At 37.0% G+C, this 14,379-nt stretch overlaps 1 protein-coding gene across 11 annotated transcripts in view; it reads left to right on the top strand.

Moving 5' to 3' along the window:
* Positions 1 to 11,997, top strand: part of LOC118266699 (serine/threonine-protein kinase tousled-like 2) — a 32,825-nt gene extending 20,828 nt beyond the window's left edge. For 6 of the 11 annotated variants that reach the window (XM_035580188.2, XM_050703011.1, XM_050703010.1 and 3 more), the window contains 13 exons: positions 3,561 to 3,651; positions 4,630 to 4,782; positions 5,244 to 5,404; positions 5,913 to 6,002; positions 6,087 to 6,227; positions 6,315 to 6,520; positions 6,705 to 6,948; positions 7,613 to 7,764; positions 9,538 to 9,681; positions 10,189 to 10,336; positions 10,720 to 10,970; positions 11,088 to 11,307; positions 11,417 to 11,997. In XM_035580188.2, the coding sequence (XP_035436081.1) occupies positions 3,561 to 3,651; positions 4,630 to 4,782; positions 5,244 to 5,404; positions 5,913 to 6,002; positions 6,087 to 6,227; positions 6,315 to 6,520; positions 6,705 to 6,948; positions 7,613 to 7,764; positions 9,538 to 9,681; positions 10,189 to 10,336; positions 10,720 to 10,970; positions 11,088 to 11,307; positions 11,417 to 11,632 (2,217 nt within the window). In that variant the 3' untranslated portion in view covers positions 11,633 to 11,997. The other 5 variants (XM_050703012.1, XM_035580195.2, XM_035580193.2 and 2 more) reach the window with 5 other exon arrangements.
* Positions 11,998 to 14,379: the final 2,382 nt, after the last annotated feature.

The raw sequence follows: 14,379 nt of genomic DNA, 5'->3' as shown, positions 1-14,379 counted from the left end.
CACGCTATCTCTATCCATACGCTTTTTGGTTGGTTAAAAATTAAGAACATTGTAACTGACCGATAAATTCACTATAATATAACAAAAGCTAATAAATATAACTCAGTGACAGATAAATTAAATGTGCATTTACTTCAAAAGCTCCAATTTCACAAACGAAGTGAGGACCTTGTAAAATGGAAAGAATTCATAAAATTTTCTATGGAACTGCGAGTTCTTCTTGGCCCACAAAGGAACACAATATTTAAAAGGTATAAATAACACATTTTCGTAAACCTGAACATAACTCTCCGATTAATTTTATTTTCATAGAAGACAACAATGGTTCTTACGTAATGGCTTTAAGTTGGAATACAAAGAGAAATTTGCTATAAGCTGTACTACAGAACAGAAGTCAGTCCCCAAATCGATTATAAGGACCGACCAACGATTATAAAGACCAAAGGATTGTCTGCCTTCACTAAATTTAATTTAAAAAGATCTGTCTTGGTCTGTCAAAAGGTCTGTCTTTTAGTTCCAAAACGAAAAGACACGACAAAAAATCGTTCAATCATTCCAAGGATCTTAAAGGAAATGAAATGTCGTCTTCATCTACGGTAAATTATTTTTAAACCTAGTTGTAGATAATTTTCGACTGAAACAAATTGGAGAACCGATAAGGTATTTAGAACCAAAAGATGATTAACAGCGTAGGAGGAAGCAACTAATTATACATACATATTGTGATGACGTTGCTTCACTTTCTGTTATCTGTAAATGTGTTTCTGACACCTTGACGCCACGTATGTGTCGTGGACAAAGCGTGGCAGATTTTTTTTTGTTTTTATAACTTATATAAATTCTGCGTTTCTTAATATTATACAGTGCCGATTGTATACGTATATCTCTGTTGGAGTTCTGTACATAATTATTATCCCTACACGCAGGTTGCCAACTCGCTAACTTTCCATTCGTTTACTGCCGAGCACTGTAGTTTGTAATCTAAAAATAGACAGCGACAATAAGTATACTTACTGCAAGCAAATGATTTGATTTGCTAATTGAGCAGGATGTTAAAATTAATAGTATATTATGCCGTTTGACCATGAAGCATGCTTAGGTTTTTATTAACTTTTCTGTCGGCTCAATTTTTGTGTTTTTCGATTATATTATTTTTCTTATCTGTAAAACGCGGACGTCATTTAACCTTGTAAGTAAAGCAATCGGTGAAACTTATATGTGTGTTATTAACTAGAAGCAAAGTCACGTGGTCGTCCCTTATTTTCCTTATCGTTTTGATCCAATCGAAATGCGTTGCGTTCGCAGGCGACTTTTGTTGTTGCTAGCTTAATACAGGAGGTGGTCGCTGTGAACGGGAGAGGAGGGGCAAGAGGCACCGAAGGGAGTACATACGGAACGGCAACGTTACCGCGATAATGCTAATACACTTTATGTGTCTCTCTCTAAGTCTACTGGTACTGTGCACTGCCGTAGTGCCGTCATGTTGACACCCTGATGCCTTTGGCATTTATTGGTGTGTTTTACCTGCGGCCCGGTAAAAGTGCCACGTTGTATGATTTCAAAATGGCTATGTCCCACTCGCAAGACACAATCATTGTTTGAATCTGTTTGTTACTGCGTGAGATTACGAATCGTGTATTGAATGTACCACTTATTACTTTCTAATGTAAATATTGTGCCCATTCATATTCATGATTAAAGATGATTTCATTATTTTAAGCTGTCTCCTATCTATAAATCTAATAATTGTTTACTTTATTTGGTATAAAAATATAAGAATAAAAACTTGTCCAATTGCTTGTACCTATATCATAATGATAATCTATGTAGGGATCCGCGAGTATCATATGGGCAAAATACCCAAGATAGCATTATCATTTAGGTACTTTGCCTTCTATTGATATAAATTTTAAGTCTCTTTAAGTGTTTAATTTTCCCAACAAAACTCGGCTCTATTTGAAAAATGGAAATAAAATATAAAAAAAAATTAGTAATACCTGTAATCAAGTACCTATTTCGTAAATTACTAAATGCCCTTACCGCTCAGGATGACGCTTCCAGGATCCGAAAATGAGTAAAAACCTACCACTTTAATACTTCTATCGGAAATCTTACGTGGTTTAAAATTACAAGTACTCAAATATAAATAAAATAAAAAAGTAGTATTTCCGTTACAGTGAAAGTCATATTTCTGTTAGGTAATTCATAACTTCATAAGGGGTTACTCGGTTTGTGAATTTAGTGTACCTACCTATTGGTTATATAATAAGCACTGCATTGAGCAGTTAAATTATTAAATAACTCAATAAAAAATGTTGTTTTGTCTTTAATAAACACACACACTATTGTGCTATACATTCCATTAATTTTGCTTGATTAAGGGCAAGTTAAATCTACCGACCGACGCTTAAAAAGTCCTCAACTGAAATCATTTTAACATCACTCATTTTACGAAATACATCATTCTTAGTGTTTTGAATTTAATTAAATGACACCTAGTCTACATAGATCATTGCTTATTTTTAATTGTCAAGATAATATAAAAGTCTTGCTTTAAAATACATAATAAGTAAAAACATACCAAGAAAGGTATGCTTATCTATCAACACTGCTTTACGACGGCACACAAGTTTATCGCGCTTAGAGCTTGGTTGAATAATATAATACGTAGCTACCTATAGGTGCGCACATTGAAGTGGATACATAGTAGACCTATCTGTGTTTATATGTTGGTACATCGCGGCAGTCGGCACAGACGCCTACGTAACACGTCCAGTAAGCAGTTTGTTGTGGGGCACGAGCGCCGATATCACGTACCTACTCGTTCGGTCGGTGGCACGCCGCCCGCCACCCGCCGCCGCGGCCGCCACCGCCACCTCATTGCGGGAATAATCGGTCAACTGGATTTCATATTCCTTGCTTAGATTCATTTACTAGTGAATATTTAATTTATACTTTACCTTAATAACTCAATATCTTAATATTAAAACGTAACCACTTGTCAGTATTGTCTTGTGCAAAAATCCAATTAGTCAACAACAACACGATTGCAATCGCGGGCTGTTGACCTGTAGCTAGCGCAGTGCAAATGCGAGTGAACGCACAACATTTTTTCTTATGAGGTAGTAGAAATATTCCTTCTTAAACTTAGTTCTTAATTTTCTTCGTTGCTACATGAACACACAACTGCAGGCAGTTATTTTTCACTGGAAATAACAATGCTTTTGGCCTTGTATCCTTGTAAAATGGCGCCTCGCCCGTCGTTATTATTATTACATTCGAAGCAAACTTCGTGACGATCTCTACCTCTCCACCCCCCTTGCGCTCCCCGCGGATGCGTATCCGATTGTCGCGACTGGCATTTCGTTTACAACTTGTCAAACTAGTTAGGTTATTTGAGTGAAGTGAGAAATAGTAAAATAATTGATATGGATATATTACCTTACACGTAATTAGTAACAGTAGGTAGTGTTAGTGTTTTGTTGAAATCAAGTGAGAGCAAGAGTAATAACGAATGAAACTGGGCGAGTCATATGTAAAGACGCCATCTTTCTTTACAGATGTCAGCTGGGTCACAAATTCAGATGGCACCACAAACCACTGTCAACACGGGGCAACCTCTACACAATCAGGACTCCAATATGAGCACAGGTAATTTGTGATTTAGTGATAAAAGTGGACTAAATGTTTGTGGTTTGTGATCAGTGCTCTCAGTGTTTACTTCACGCCGGCTTGCCGTCAAAGGTTAACCTTTTCTTACAAACTCTTGAGGGACGAACACTTGTGTGTGAAAAACTGTCATCAAACGAAGGATTGTGACGTCATTATCGTGTATGATGCCGGATAGGAACCGTGAAAGTGCCGTTTTTCTTCTCGTCAACCGAGACTATAGCGTGCCACAATGCATGACTATAAAAGTGGAGCTAACATAAACCACGTCGGCCTACTGAGCTCCTTGTCAAAAAGTGAGTTAACTGCTCATGATTTAATTGACGTGTTAATTTGTAGTTCTGTTGTAGTATTTACTTGTTGATCCATATGTCTTATTCGGTGTAATAAGCCCTGTTTATAGTAAACTTATTACTCACATTACTATTTACAAAGTTTGATCACATATGAATTACTGTATACTTTTTGCAATAGAACATTACTCCTGTGGCTAATTGCCTTAACAGTGTAACATAAACATAAACAATAATTTAGACAAACAGTAAAACATATAAGATTTTGCTTTCAGAATGCTTTGTAAATCCGTTTTGTGTCGGCTTGTAAGTGTTTATGCATGCTGCTGTTGTTTCAGTGAAACTGAGCATTAGAAAACAACAATTTTGAATCGATATTGAGATACTGAAAGTTTTAATCTAGCCAGACAAAGCGTGAAAGGAAAATATATCTTTAATAGCGGAGTACACATAAAATTACATTAACGGTGTAAATGCTGTGAGAATGTCTATAAACTAGTAAAGTCAAGTATACTATTGTACTTAAAACACTTACTGGCACTTAGGTATAATTGATTGCTCACCATTTAGTGCAAGTCTCCTCTCAAGGTTCTTTATTGGCTTTTTCTATTAAAATAACTTATAAATTATACTTATTAAGAATAATCAAAGACAAAACTACTTTCAGGGTCATCTCATAGTGATAAAGAAGTTGACGCTTTAACTCCGGAAAAGTCTGCCGCTATGCGAGGCTCCACTGCTGCTCCTGGCACTGCTTTAGTGCCCCCAAGCGGTGCCACACCTACTATAGCCATGCCAGAAAGAAAGAGGAAACGGAAAGGTAAATATCTACATCACAGATAGTCCTTTCAACTTTATAAATGTCTAAACCGAGAACCTGCTTATGAGCTTGTTGTATGACAGAGGCTCGCTCGCTATTCCATGGGGCTTTCAAACACTCCAGATTGTGGTTAAATGGTCATATTACATGCATCTCTGATCTTTTGGAGAATTAACTGAGTGACTTTATGTTATTTTTATTTATATTTGTTTTGTTTACTTAAAAGTTATAAAGTGATGACTTCATTAGCTGTAGAGTAGTAATAAATACATAATAAATTTTAATAGCATTATCATAGGATATTTTAAGTAATGAATGAGTAGAATAATGATGTCTTCCGTCAAAGCCATAACATATTGTATCCATGTTTAAAAAACTTGAAATTTTTTGATGCATATGTAGCTTGGTGTTTTACAAAGGTATGCTAAATGTTATAACGGTGGTTTGTGTGTTAATTCCAGGAGAAGAAGGCGTTGGCGGCGGCGGGGGCGGTGGCGGCAAACAGAGGCACAATTCATCAGACAAAAATATTAGGGAATATTTCTCGAAACACCCCTCTTCAAGTCCTGTGAGGCATGCCGGTGCCAAGTCGCCATCCCCGCAGGGCGCGAATTATCCTATGGTTAGTATATTACACTATTTTAATATTACAAATCAACTAATCAAACAGGAGCAAATATGCCAACTATACTGAGCAATTATTACAATAATCAAACTACAATGAATTGAGCTTTGTAAAAAGTTGAATTACAAATGCTTCTAATTTCAATTAAATAATCTGTCTGTACATCTGTCATAGGTAAAAAGTACACAAAATGGCCCCTCCACTACATGTTTTGATGCATCAATGAAAATATGCAAGATGTTATTAATACATTCACTAAAGTTTATAATCATGTTTATAAGTGATCACATTAAATGAGTCACTGAAGGCAAGACTCAACTTGCTTTCCTTAATTGAAAATAATGTTTCTGTATGCATAAATCAGTTTTTATTATCAAATACTGTAATCATTAGTGTGGTCAGTTTGAAATTTGTAGTTGGATGTATTTGCGCCATTATATTTTGTTTGATATGATGGCAGCTGTGTTTATAATGACATGCAGACTAATAATAATTTTGTGTGCAGTACCCACCGTCACCCTCGTCGATAATGCCTCCTGGTGCCGATTTTTTACGTTCGGCGTCCCAGCCACGACCCCACACATCTGTAAAACAGGTAAACTTTTGTCCACCACAATTTACTATCAATAGTATTTTATATATTATTGTATTTATTTATGGTTGATGTTACTGTCCACAGGTTCAAACAGAACTGACATGCCAGAGGATACAGGAGTTAGAAACTCAAGCGTCTTCTGACTTAGAAGTAAGAAATAATAAAATAGATGAATTAACGAGATCTAATGAAGAATTGAAACATCAAGTGCAAGCACAGAGCAAGGTAATACAGAGATTTGATATTAATTTAATAAAACCTGCATAAGTGTAAGTTGTAAATGACTTTATTTAATCGATAATGTTATTTCAGGTAATAGATCAACATAAATCACACATCAATAAATGTATAGAAGTTGTAAAGAAATTGTTAAATGAGAAAAGCACAATTGAGAAGAAAGAGGCTAGGCAGCGGTGCATGCAGAATAGACTGAGGCTTGGCCAGTTTGTGACGCAGCGCGTCGGCGCCACGTTTCAAGAGAATTGGACTGATGGATACGCATTTCAAGAATTAACGAGGTATGTTGATTGACTCTGTTTTGTACCAATTGGGTTTTTCATGGTTCAAAGAACAACTTACAGTCTGGGAATACACTTAAAAAGTGGTCAATCCCTGCTAGGCCTAGTACACTGGAAAAACCTATGTATTATGTTATCAATAAAAAATAAAAATGACTAGCCTTTACATTACCTATTATTTCAGGCGGCAAGAAGAAATAACTGCAGAAAAAGAAGAAATAGATCGTCAGAAAAAGTTGTTATTTAAAAAGCGGCCAGTGAACAACGAGGGCGGCGGTGGTCGCGGCAAGCGAGCGTCCAGCGCCGCGCCCAGCACGCCTCAGCCGTCTCCGCTACACAACGGGACGGAAGCACCCACCTTCCTCAAACCAGACCCGCTACCTAGCATGACCTATCAGGAGTATTATGAAGCTGATGAAATATTAAAGGTATAGTCTCTTACATGTACTTACAAAGCCTATTTAGACATCACTGTCATAAGTTTCCAATTGCCAATGCTCCTTGAGTAAGCATGGTGATTAATGCGAACCTTCTTCGTATGAGAAGAGGGTCTTTGGTCAGCAGCTTCTATAAACTGATGATGATGTACTACCATTCCTATCTATCGGAGCATAGTTTATTTAACGAAAACAATTATTCATGACACATTTGTTTACATGTATGTATGTGTGGAAAATTTCTGCAGCTCTGGATTCTATTGAGTGACCGTTATTGCTAAATTATTCAATTGTAACGGTTATAGGCCTTGTATGTTATATGGTATGCTGATTGGATGTTTGAAACCTCATATTAACTGGAGCATTAATATTAATCAATTTTCTAAAGCTCCATAGTTTGATATCAATGAAGAAATTTGTAGTTGGTAGTACCAGTAATGTATAGTAATAATAATAAATAAGTGTTAATATCTGGTTATAAAGTAAAACGGGTGATTTAGGAAATGCTACAGTATAACTGGTTATTGGAAATCAAAATGTCAAGGCTCAGTTCTGATGTCTCTTTTTTGAAAGGAAAAAAAAGTAAAACAGTTGTGGCGTCAGCCGCACATTACACAGTCTTATTAAATGACGAATGTTTTTATTTTTATTACAGTTGAGACAGAGTGCACTTAAAAAAGAAGATGCGGACTTGCAGCTAGAAATGGAAAAGTTAGAACGAGAAAGAAATCTTCACATTAGGGAACTGAAGCGAATACACAATGAAGATCAGAGCCGCTTCTCACAGCATCCTGTGCTCTCTGATCGGTGAGTTTTACTTTGATTGACATAGTAATTCTACTTATATTATAAAGCGAAAGTTTGTTTGTTTGTTAGTCTATCACATCAAAACTGCTGAAGGGATTGGGATGAAATTTAGAACAGGTGTAGATTATGGTCGGGAATAACATATAAGCTACTTTTTATCAGGAACGCCAGCGAAGTCGCTGGCAGAAGCTAATTAGAAAATATCTATCGATGTTTAGGATGTGTTCCAAGCTTATTAACAGTCTACTCTTAACCGAATGATCGAAAAGTTTGAAATATCAAATGTTCCAAAATTTTAACTCTGCAAACTCTGGGATCTTTCTGTCCCTTTCTCACTGCAACTTCGAATTATCGAAGGTTTGAATTAACGAGAGTAGAAGATTGTATTGAGATGACTCCGCAACTGAAGAAATAATCGATTTTCTTTTTTCCCTTGCATAACCCAAGTTACTAATTTACTTGGTATTGGCTACTTCACCTAATTACAGTCCCATTTTCTATTAAGTATTGCATAAAGAAAGCTGGATGTTATATAATACTGTAACACGCACACCACTATCCTTTTTCACCAGGGAAAAATGCGTATTTTCGTAATAATCCATGATGATTTTTGGTCACCACTGGCCACTTACAGGCTGTCGAAGTATATATGATGACATGAACATAGCAACACAGCTAAAACAAGTGTAGCGTTTTCGTATTTACATAACTATGTATCAGTTTAGTTTAAAAAGAGGATTTAACAGATAGCATACTATTTTTTTTAAATAACTTTTTGATTTATTGTTTTAAATATTTACGTATTAAATTGTGATCTCCAGCTATCTGCCAAGCATGGAGGTAGACAAACCCCCTTTATATTAAGCTGGCTCATTCTCTTTCATTGGGTTTGCTACTGTCCACGGCTGTTGCTGTCTTTAATAATTATAGTACTTATTAGATCCATACTACTTATTAGATACATAAAATACTTGTTGTATTTTGTATTACTGCACAGTATTTAGCAGACATTACAGATTTGCTATAAAAACACCAGGGAATCTGAAAGCAAATATTCACACACAATATTTTAAGATAAAACATTTCGAAAGTAGATAACGTGATAACGACGAAACCCTGATCTAATTTTATATGTTCTTGCAAATATTGTTACGTTTTAAAACTTTTTGCAAAAATGTTCACTAATATTTCCGGAATATTCTATCAATATCGTTGTTTTGACGATTACTACAAGTAATTAGCTATCGATAGATGATGAATAATGTAGTTAATTACTTCCTCTGTACAAGAATGTGACAAGTAGCTAATTCTGATTATAATTTGTCCGATTTTATGGTAATTTTACTGCCAGTTGCATTTTTTCTTGATCCTATAGAATTATTATAACTGTTCATTCAATTTCACTTTCATAAGCTCTCTCTTTTGAGTGCTTTAGTGTTAAAATAAGTTGTAGAAAAAAATACTTGTATCAAACATGTATTTCCATGAATACAAATAACGTCACACCATTTATTCTATGGCGGCAGGTAGAAGTGCACATATTAAACTTTTCGCCAGTTAAGTTGTAAAACCCATGTAATAAGTTAACGAGAACGTTATACTATAAACCGGCTTCAATTCCAGACTACTACTAGGTACTAAGTGTACTAACAATATAGCTACTACGAAAAATAAGCCCCATTATACTCAGCATCACGACACGAGAATAAAACTAGACTTTTACTCTGTTATCATTGTAACTTGTATCTAACATCTCCATAATCAATTTACCAGGTACCTACTGTTGATGTTGCTCGGAAAAGGTGGCTTCAGTGAAGTCCATAAGGCATTTGACCTGCGAGAGCAGCGGTATACTGCGTGCAAGGTGCATCAACTCAACAAAGACTGGAAGGAAGATAAGAAGGCCAACTATATCAAGTGAGTCTGTGTACGATGGCGAATCATCACTTCATTTATTAACTTTATATTTGTAAATGTACAATAAAAAAATTTAATGCGTTGCTAAGCCCAAATCTCGAGAACAGTCGCACCGATTTCGCCAATTCTTTTTTTTGTTCGGTGTTATTGTTGAAAAGGGTTCTAAATGAAAGAAAAACTTGACTAAGAAGAAAAATTTCCAAGGCAAAAATATATTGCTGTCTGTAAATAGGTTACTAAATAGCACTTTAGATGTCAGATGAAGCCTTAATTGCCAATCTGATAACTCAGGAATGGAAAACATATTATTATACAAAGGTCTCTTATAAAGCCTAGTCAAAGTAAAATAAATTAAATTAAATAGAAAGCAATAATAATTATGCATCTTTAATCAGAAGTATTTTTCTTATAAAAACTTGTGTGACAAATCTTACAACTACATATCTGAAAGAGGTACCTCAAACCTTTTATAGTTTCCTCACTCAATTGTAATCTATTTTGTTACAGACACGCGCTGAGGGAGTACAATATTCACAAAGCATTAGACCACCCTCGAATTGTAAAATTATATGACGTATTTGAAATTGACGGCAACTCGTTTTGTACAGTGCTTGAGTACTGTAATGGACATGATCTCGATTTTTATCTCAAACAGGTGAGTGCAGTTTTATTGTTTTAATTTTATTTGTTGTGACTTTATTGAGTCATGTGTTCACTGCAATAATGCAGCTACGTGATAGCATCAAAGGTGATTGTTTGGGCTCGCCTTCAATTGGATGGAAGGGTCTGAAAATGCGTGATACGTACTTGTATTATCTTCAAATGAGTCTTCATGTTATAAAATTATGTTACATCGCCGTGGTTTCCTTTCGCACTTCGAATTGTGTGCGGTGTTGGCTGGTACAGAGCGCTGGTGTTGACACTGTTCATACTTCGCGAGACCCCTTTCACCATAATGCTGTAGGAAAAGTTTCACATCTCGGTAACACAATACTTTCCTCATTCTATATTATAGATTTCGTATGTTTTCAATTCCAGCACAAGACAATTCCGGAGCGTGAGGCTCGCTCGATCGTGATGCAAGTCGTGTCAGCGTTGAAGTATTTAAACGAGATCAAGCCCCCAGTGATCCACTACGACTTGAAGCCAGGCAACATCCTCCTCACCGAGGGTAACGTCTGCGGCGAGATCAAGATCACTGACTTCGGTCTGTCCAAAGTGATGGACGAAGAGAATTACAATCCCGACCACGGGATGGACTTAACGAGCCAGGGAGCAGGCACTTATTGGTAAGTTGTTGGCTTGTGTCTCTATTTTTCTTTTAAATAACCAATTTGTATTTTGTAGAAAAGTATTGATTCTGACGGTAAAAAGCAAATGAGAATAACAATCTTCTTCTTTTATAGGTACCTGCCGCCTGAATGCTTCGTTGTCGGTAAAAACCCACCAAAGATCAGTAGCAAGGTGGACGTTTGGAGTGTGGGAGTAATCTTCTACCAGTGTCTATATGGCAAGAAGCCGTTCGGACACAACCAAAGCCAGGCCACCATACTGGAGGAGAACACAATACTAAAGGCGACCGAGGTGCAGTTTGCTAACAAACCTACGGTCAGCAATGAGGCTAAGGTGAGTCACCGAAAATTTTAATTTGTCTACCGTTGGATATTTTTGCTACGTTAGTAGTTTTGCACGGTGTTCCAATATTTTACTCATGCATAATGTTTGGTTCTTGCAGAGCTTCATCCGGGCGTGCCTGGCGTACCGCAAGGAGGAGCGCATCGACGTGTTCGGTCTGGCGCGGCACGAGTACCTGCAGCCGCCAATGCCCAAGTCCCGGGGCGCCGGGGGCGCGAGCGGCGGGGGCGCGGGGGGCGCGAGCTCGGCGGGCGGCGCGGCGGTGCAGGCGGCGGCCTTCAGCTCCAACATGTTCGGCGCGGGCTCGTCGTCCTAGCCGCGCCGCCGCCGCCCTCGCCAGCCGGCGGCGCAGTGACCTGTACATAGTGTAGTCGGACTGTCGCGTCGCCACGCGCGGGGCCGGCGCGGGCGCCCGTGCCCGGTGTCGTTCGACTCTCGTAGACGTACTTTTTAGTTTTGAAACTTTGTCAGTTAATATCCAGAGTTGTAAAATGACTAAATATCATTTACAGATAAATTGTTTAAGATTATGCTTACTGTTGACTGTATTTATTGAGCAGGTGATAAATTGTGATTCTCCATTTGTGAATGGTTTTATCCTTTTATCACTAAAGAGGAATCCTTGGGACTATCCCTTGCATATTATATAAGTTATCCCTATTAAAAAAGTTAAAAATATTACACATGACTTTTATTTAGGGGAAGTGAAAATGTCATAATGGGCATTGGGGAAGTCAACTTTAAATATCAGTAATGTACTTGATACATGAGCCATATCAACGCATGATTCAATCAGGGTTTTATGAGAATCGCCAATAATAATTCTAAAACAGCATGTAAATCATCATCAACTCGTATACATACCCAGAAAACCTCATTATTGACATTAGATGTAACTAACATACATGACATACAATTACAATGTTAGGAAGAAATGAAATGCTATTTTAAATAAAAAAATATAACACAAACTTGCTGAAATATTCTATAGTACCATTACACTTTACAGTATCTGTTAGGTACAGTGTAAAAAAGATTCGTCTAAAATAAATCATGATATTATCAATGTACCAAAATATAATCCATAATCCTACTACACGAGGCACTTGCTCGTTAGACGGCTAGTACCACAACGACCAGATTAACTAACTAAAGAAAAAACGTGAACGTCGCCGTCGCGTACTTAGCCTCAATGACTTACTGGACGTATACTAACCAAGCCGGCACGCCTGGTCTGGACCAACGTATAATTTGCTATAAACGTTTGCACACTGCGACCTAATAGGGCCTGGCCTTAGGTTGCAATTGGTAAACTTGGCCGTATTTTCCAAAACTGCGAGCCTGCAACGAAAAATATCAAAATGTCATTGGAGGAAAGTAAAAAGTGTATAGCTTTTTGCTCTCGTTGTTATTTCTATGGGAAAAGGTATTTTGTGCTTATTCAGAGTCAAAACGACTCATAGCAAGGAGTCTGGAATACTCCCCTTTCGGAGCGTGTGGCCAACCCATGCCTTTCTCTACTTGCGGTATTTGATCTGGGTATTTCATTTTAGTAGGTCTACGTTAGTTATGGTATAATGTGGCCAGTAATCTCGGAGAATGCAATTTATGACATGCCCTGGGTGACATTCAACGTTTTTCATTATTTCAGTGGCGGTGGATTTCACGGCTTAGATATTCCCTCTTAACTTTGATGAAAGCAGATACTTGGTACAGGACTAGCAGGTGCCCAAGCGAAAGAGACATTAACATTACAAGAATTAGATACAATTTTTAAGTTAAAGATTAATTAGACACACCACTGACAAACGGTGAAAGAAAACATCTTGAGAAAACTTGGGCTGATAATTTATAATAATATATTTGAAATCACCAGCCCGCGTTTAGCAAGCGGTAATAAACCTCAAGAGGTTTAGGTGGTAAGAGGACGTATGTCGGTATATGAGACACAATAGAAATCACATTGTCTTGCGTAGATCTGCGTTCCAGTATAGAACGTTTTAAAGCTCATGCCTCCGCGAGAGGCATTTGGTCAGCAGTGGCCACTTATAGGCTGTTGACGTGATTTGATTTGATTCCAGTACTTTCTAGAACAATAATTTGAATATTATGCACGCGCATATAGAGAATGCGCAATAGAGAACTCTATGAAAAAAGTATTGTTTCAGGTTTTAGAATCATGAAACGAAGTGAAAGTTGGGAAATAAATTGTAAAGTAACCTCTCTCAAGTTAATTTTGTTACAATCCAACAGAGGTCGCTTTGATAGCATTTGGGATACAGTGCCATCTGTCGTGTTCCTACTTAGCACCGAGTGTCGTTACAAAAGCTAGGGCAAAGATTTTTCTGAACTGAACAGAAGTTTATGAATGCATAAAAGCTCCAGTATAGATGTCGTTAGTGTTGCTAATGGAAGAGTAGGCCCACAATTTTTCAAATAAAGGATGCTTGTTCTTGAAGTCGTTTTAAATAGTACCTAAAGTTAATTTCTTTATTAGAGTTAGGTACCATGATTGAGTTCTAAGCCGATGTTAGTGAGGTGTGTGGGTGGGGAAGTAAAACACCATAGGCCATGTGCCCTTTTTATATTTAGAATTTTTTTTATCAACACAATTGGTCCAATCAAACTTAAACATAAATAAAATGTGCTGTTTAACAGTCTGAATAACCTTAAAATGTAATCATCATCAAAAATAAACTGTTACCAGGTTTGTTAAAATGGTGTCATTTATTCAACTAGGTACTTAGCGTATACCCTAGCCGCTAGGCAATATAAATTAAATGGCTAATTAAACTAGTTGGCTGCGTCATATATCCTAGATGCTATGGCTTTCGACAATGCTATTAATAACAAAATTAAATTACGTAAAAAATCTCCTCATAAACAATTATCATCTTTTATGTAACTAAACAAATAAATACTGCAGTGTCACATTCGCTTTGTTGCCACATAGGTGGCGGTAAGGTAGCGTCGTACATTTCAATAGATTCTTTATACCTGTGACCTAGTTGACAATTTTAATTAGAGGGAATTTTTAAACCCACGCCGGGAATAACTTCAATT

Source organism: Spodoptera frugiperda, chromosome 23, assembly GCF_023101765.2.
Source record: "Spodoptera frugiperda isolate SF20-4 chromosome 23, AGI-APGP_CSIRO_Sfru_2.0, whole genome shotgun sequence".
Taxonomy (NCBI): domain Eukaryota; kingdom Metazoa; phylum Arthropoda; class Insecta; order Lepidoptera; family Noctuidae; genus Spodoptera; species Spodoptera frugiperda.
This window is presented reverse-complemented; position numbering and strand designations above follow the sequence as displayed.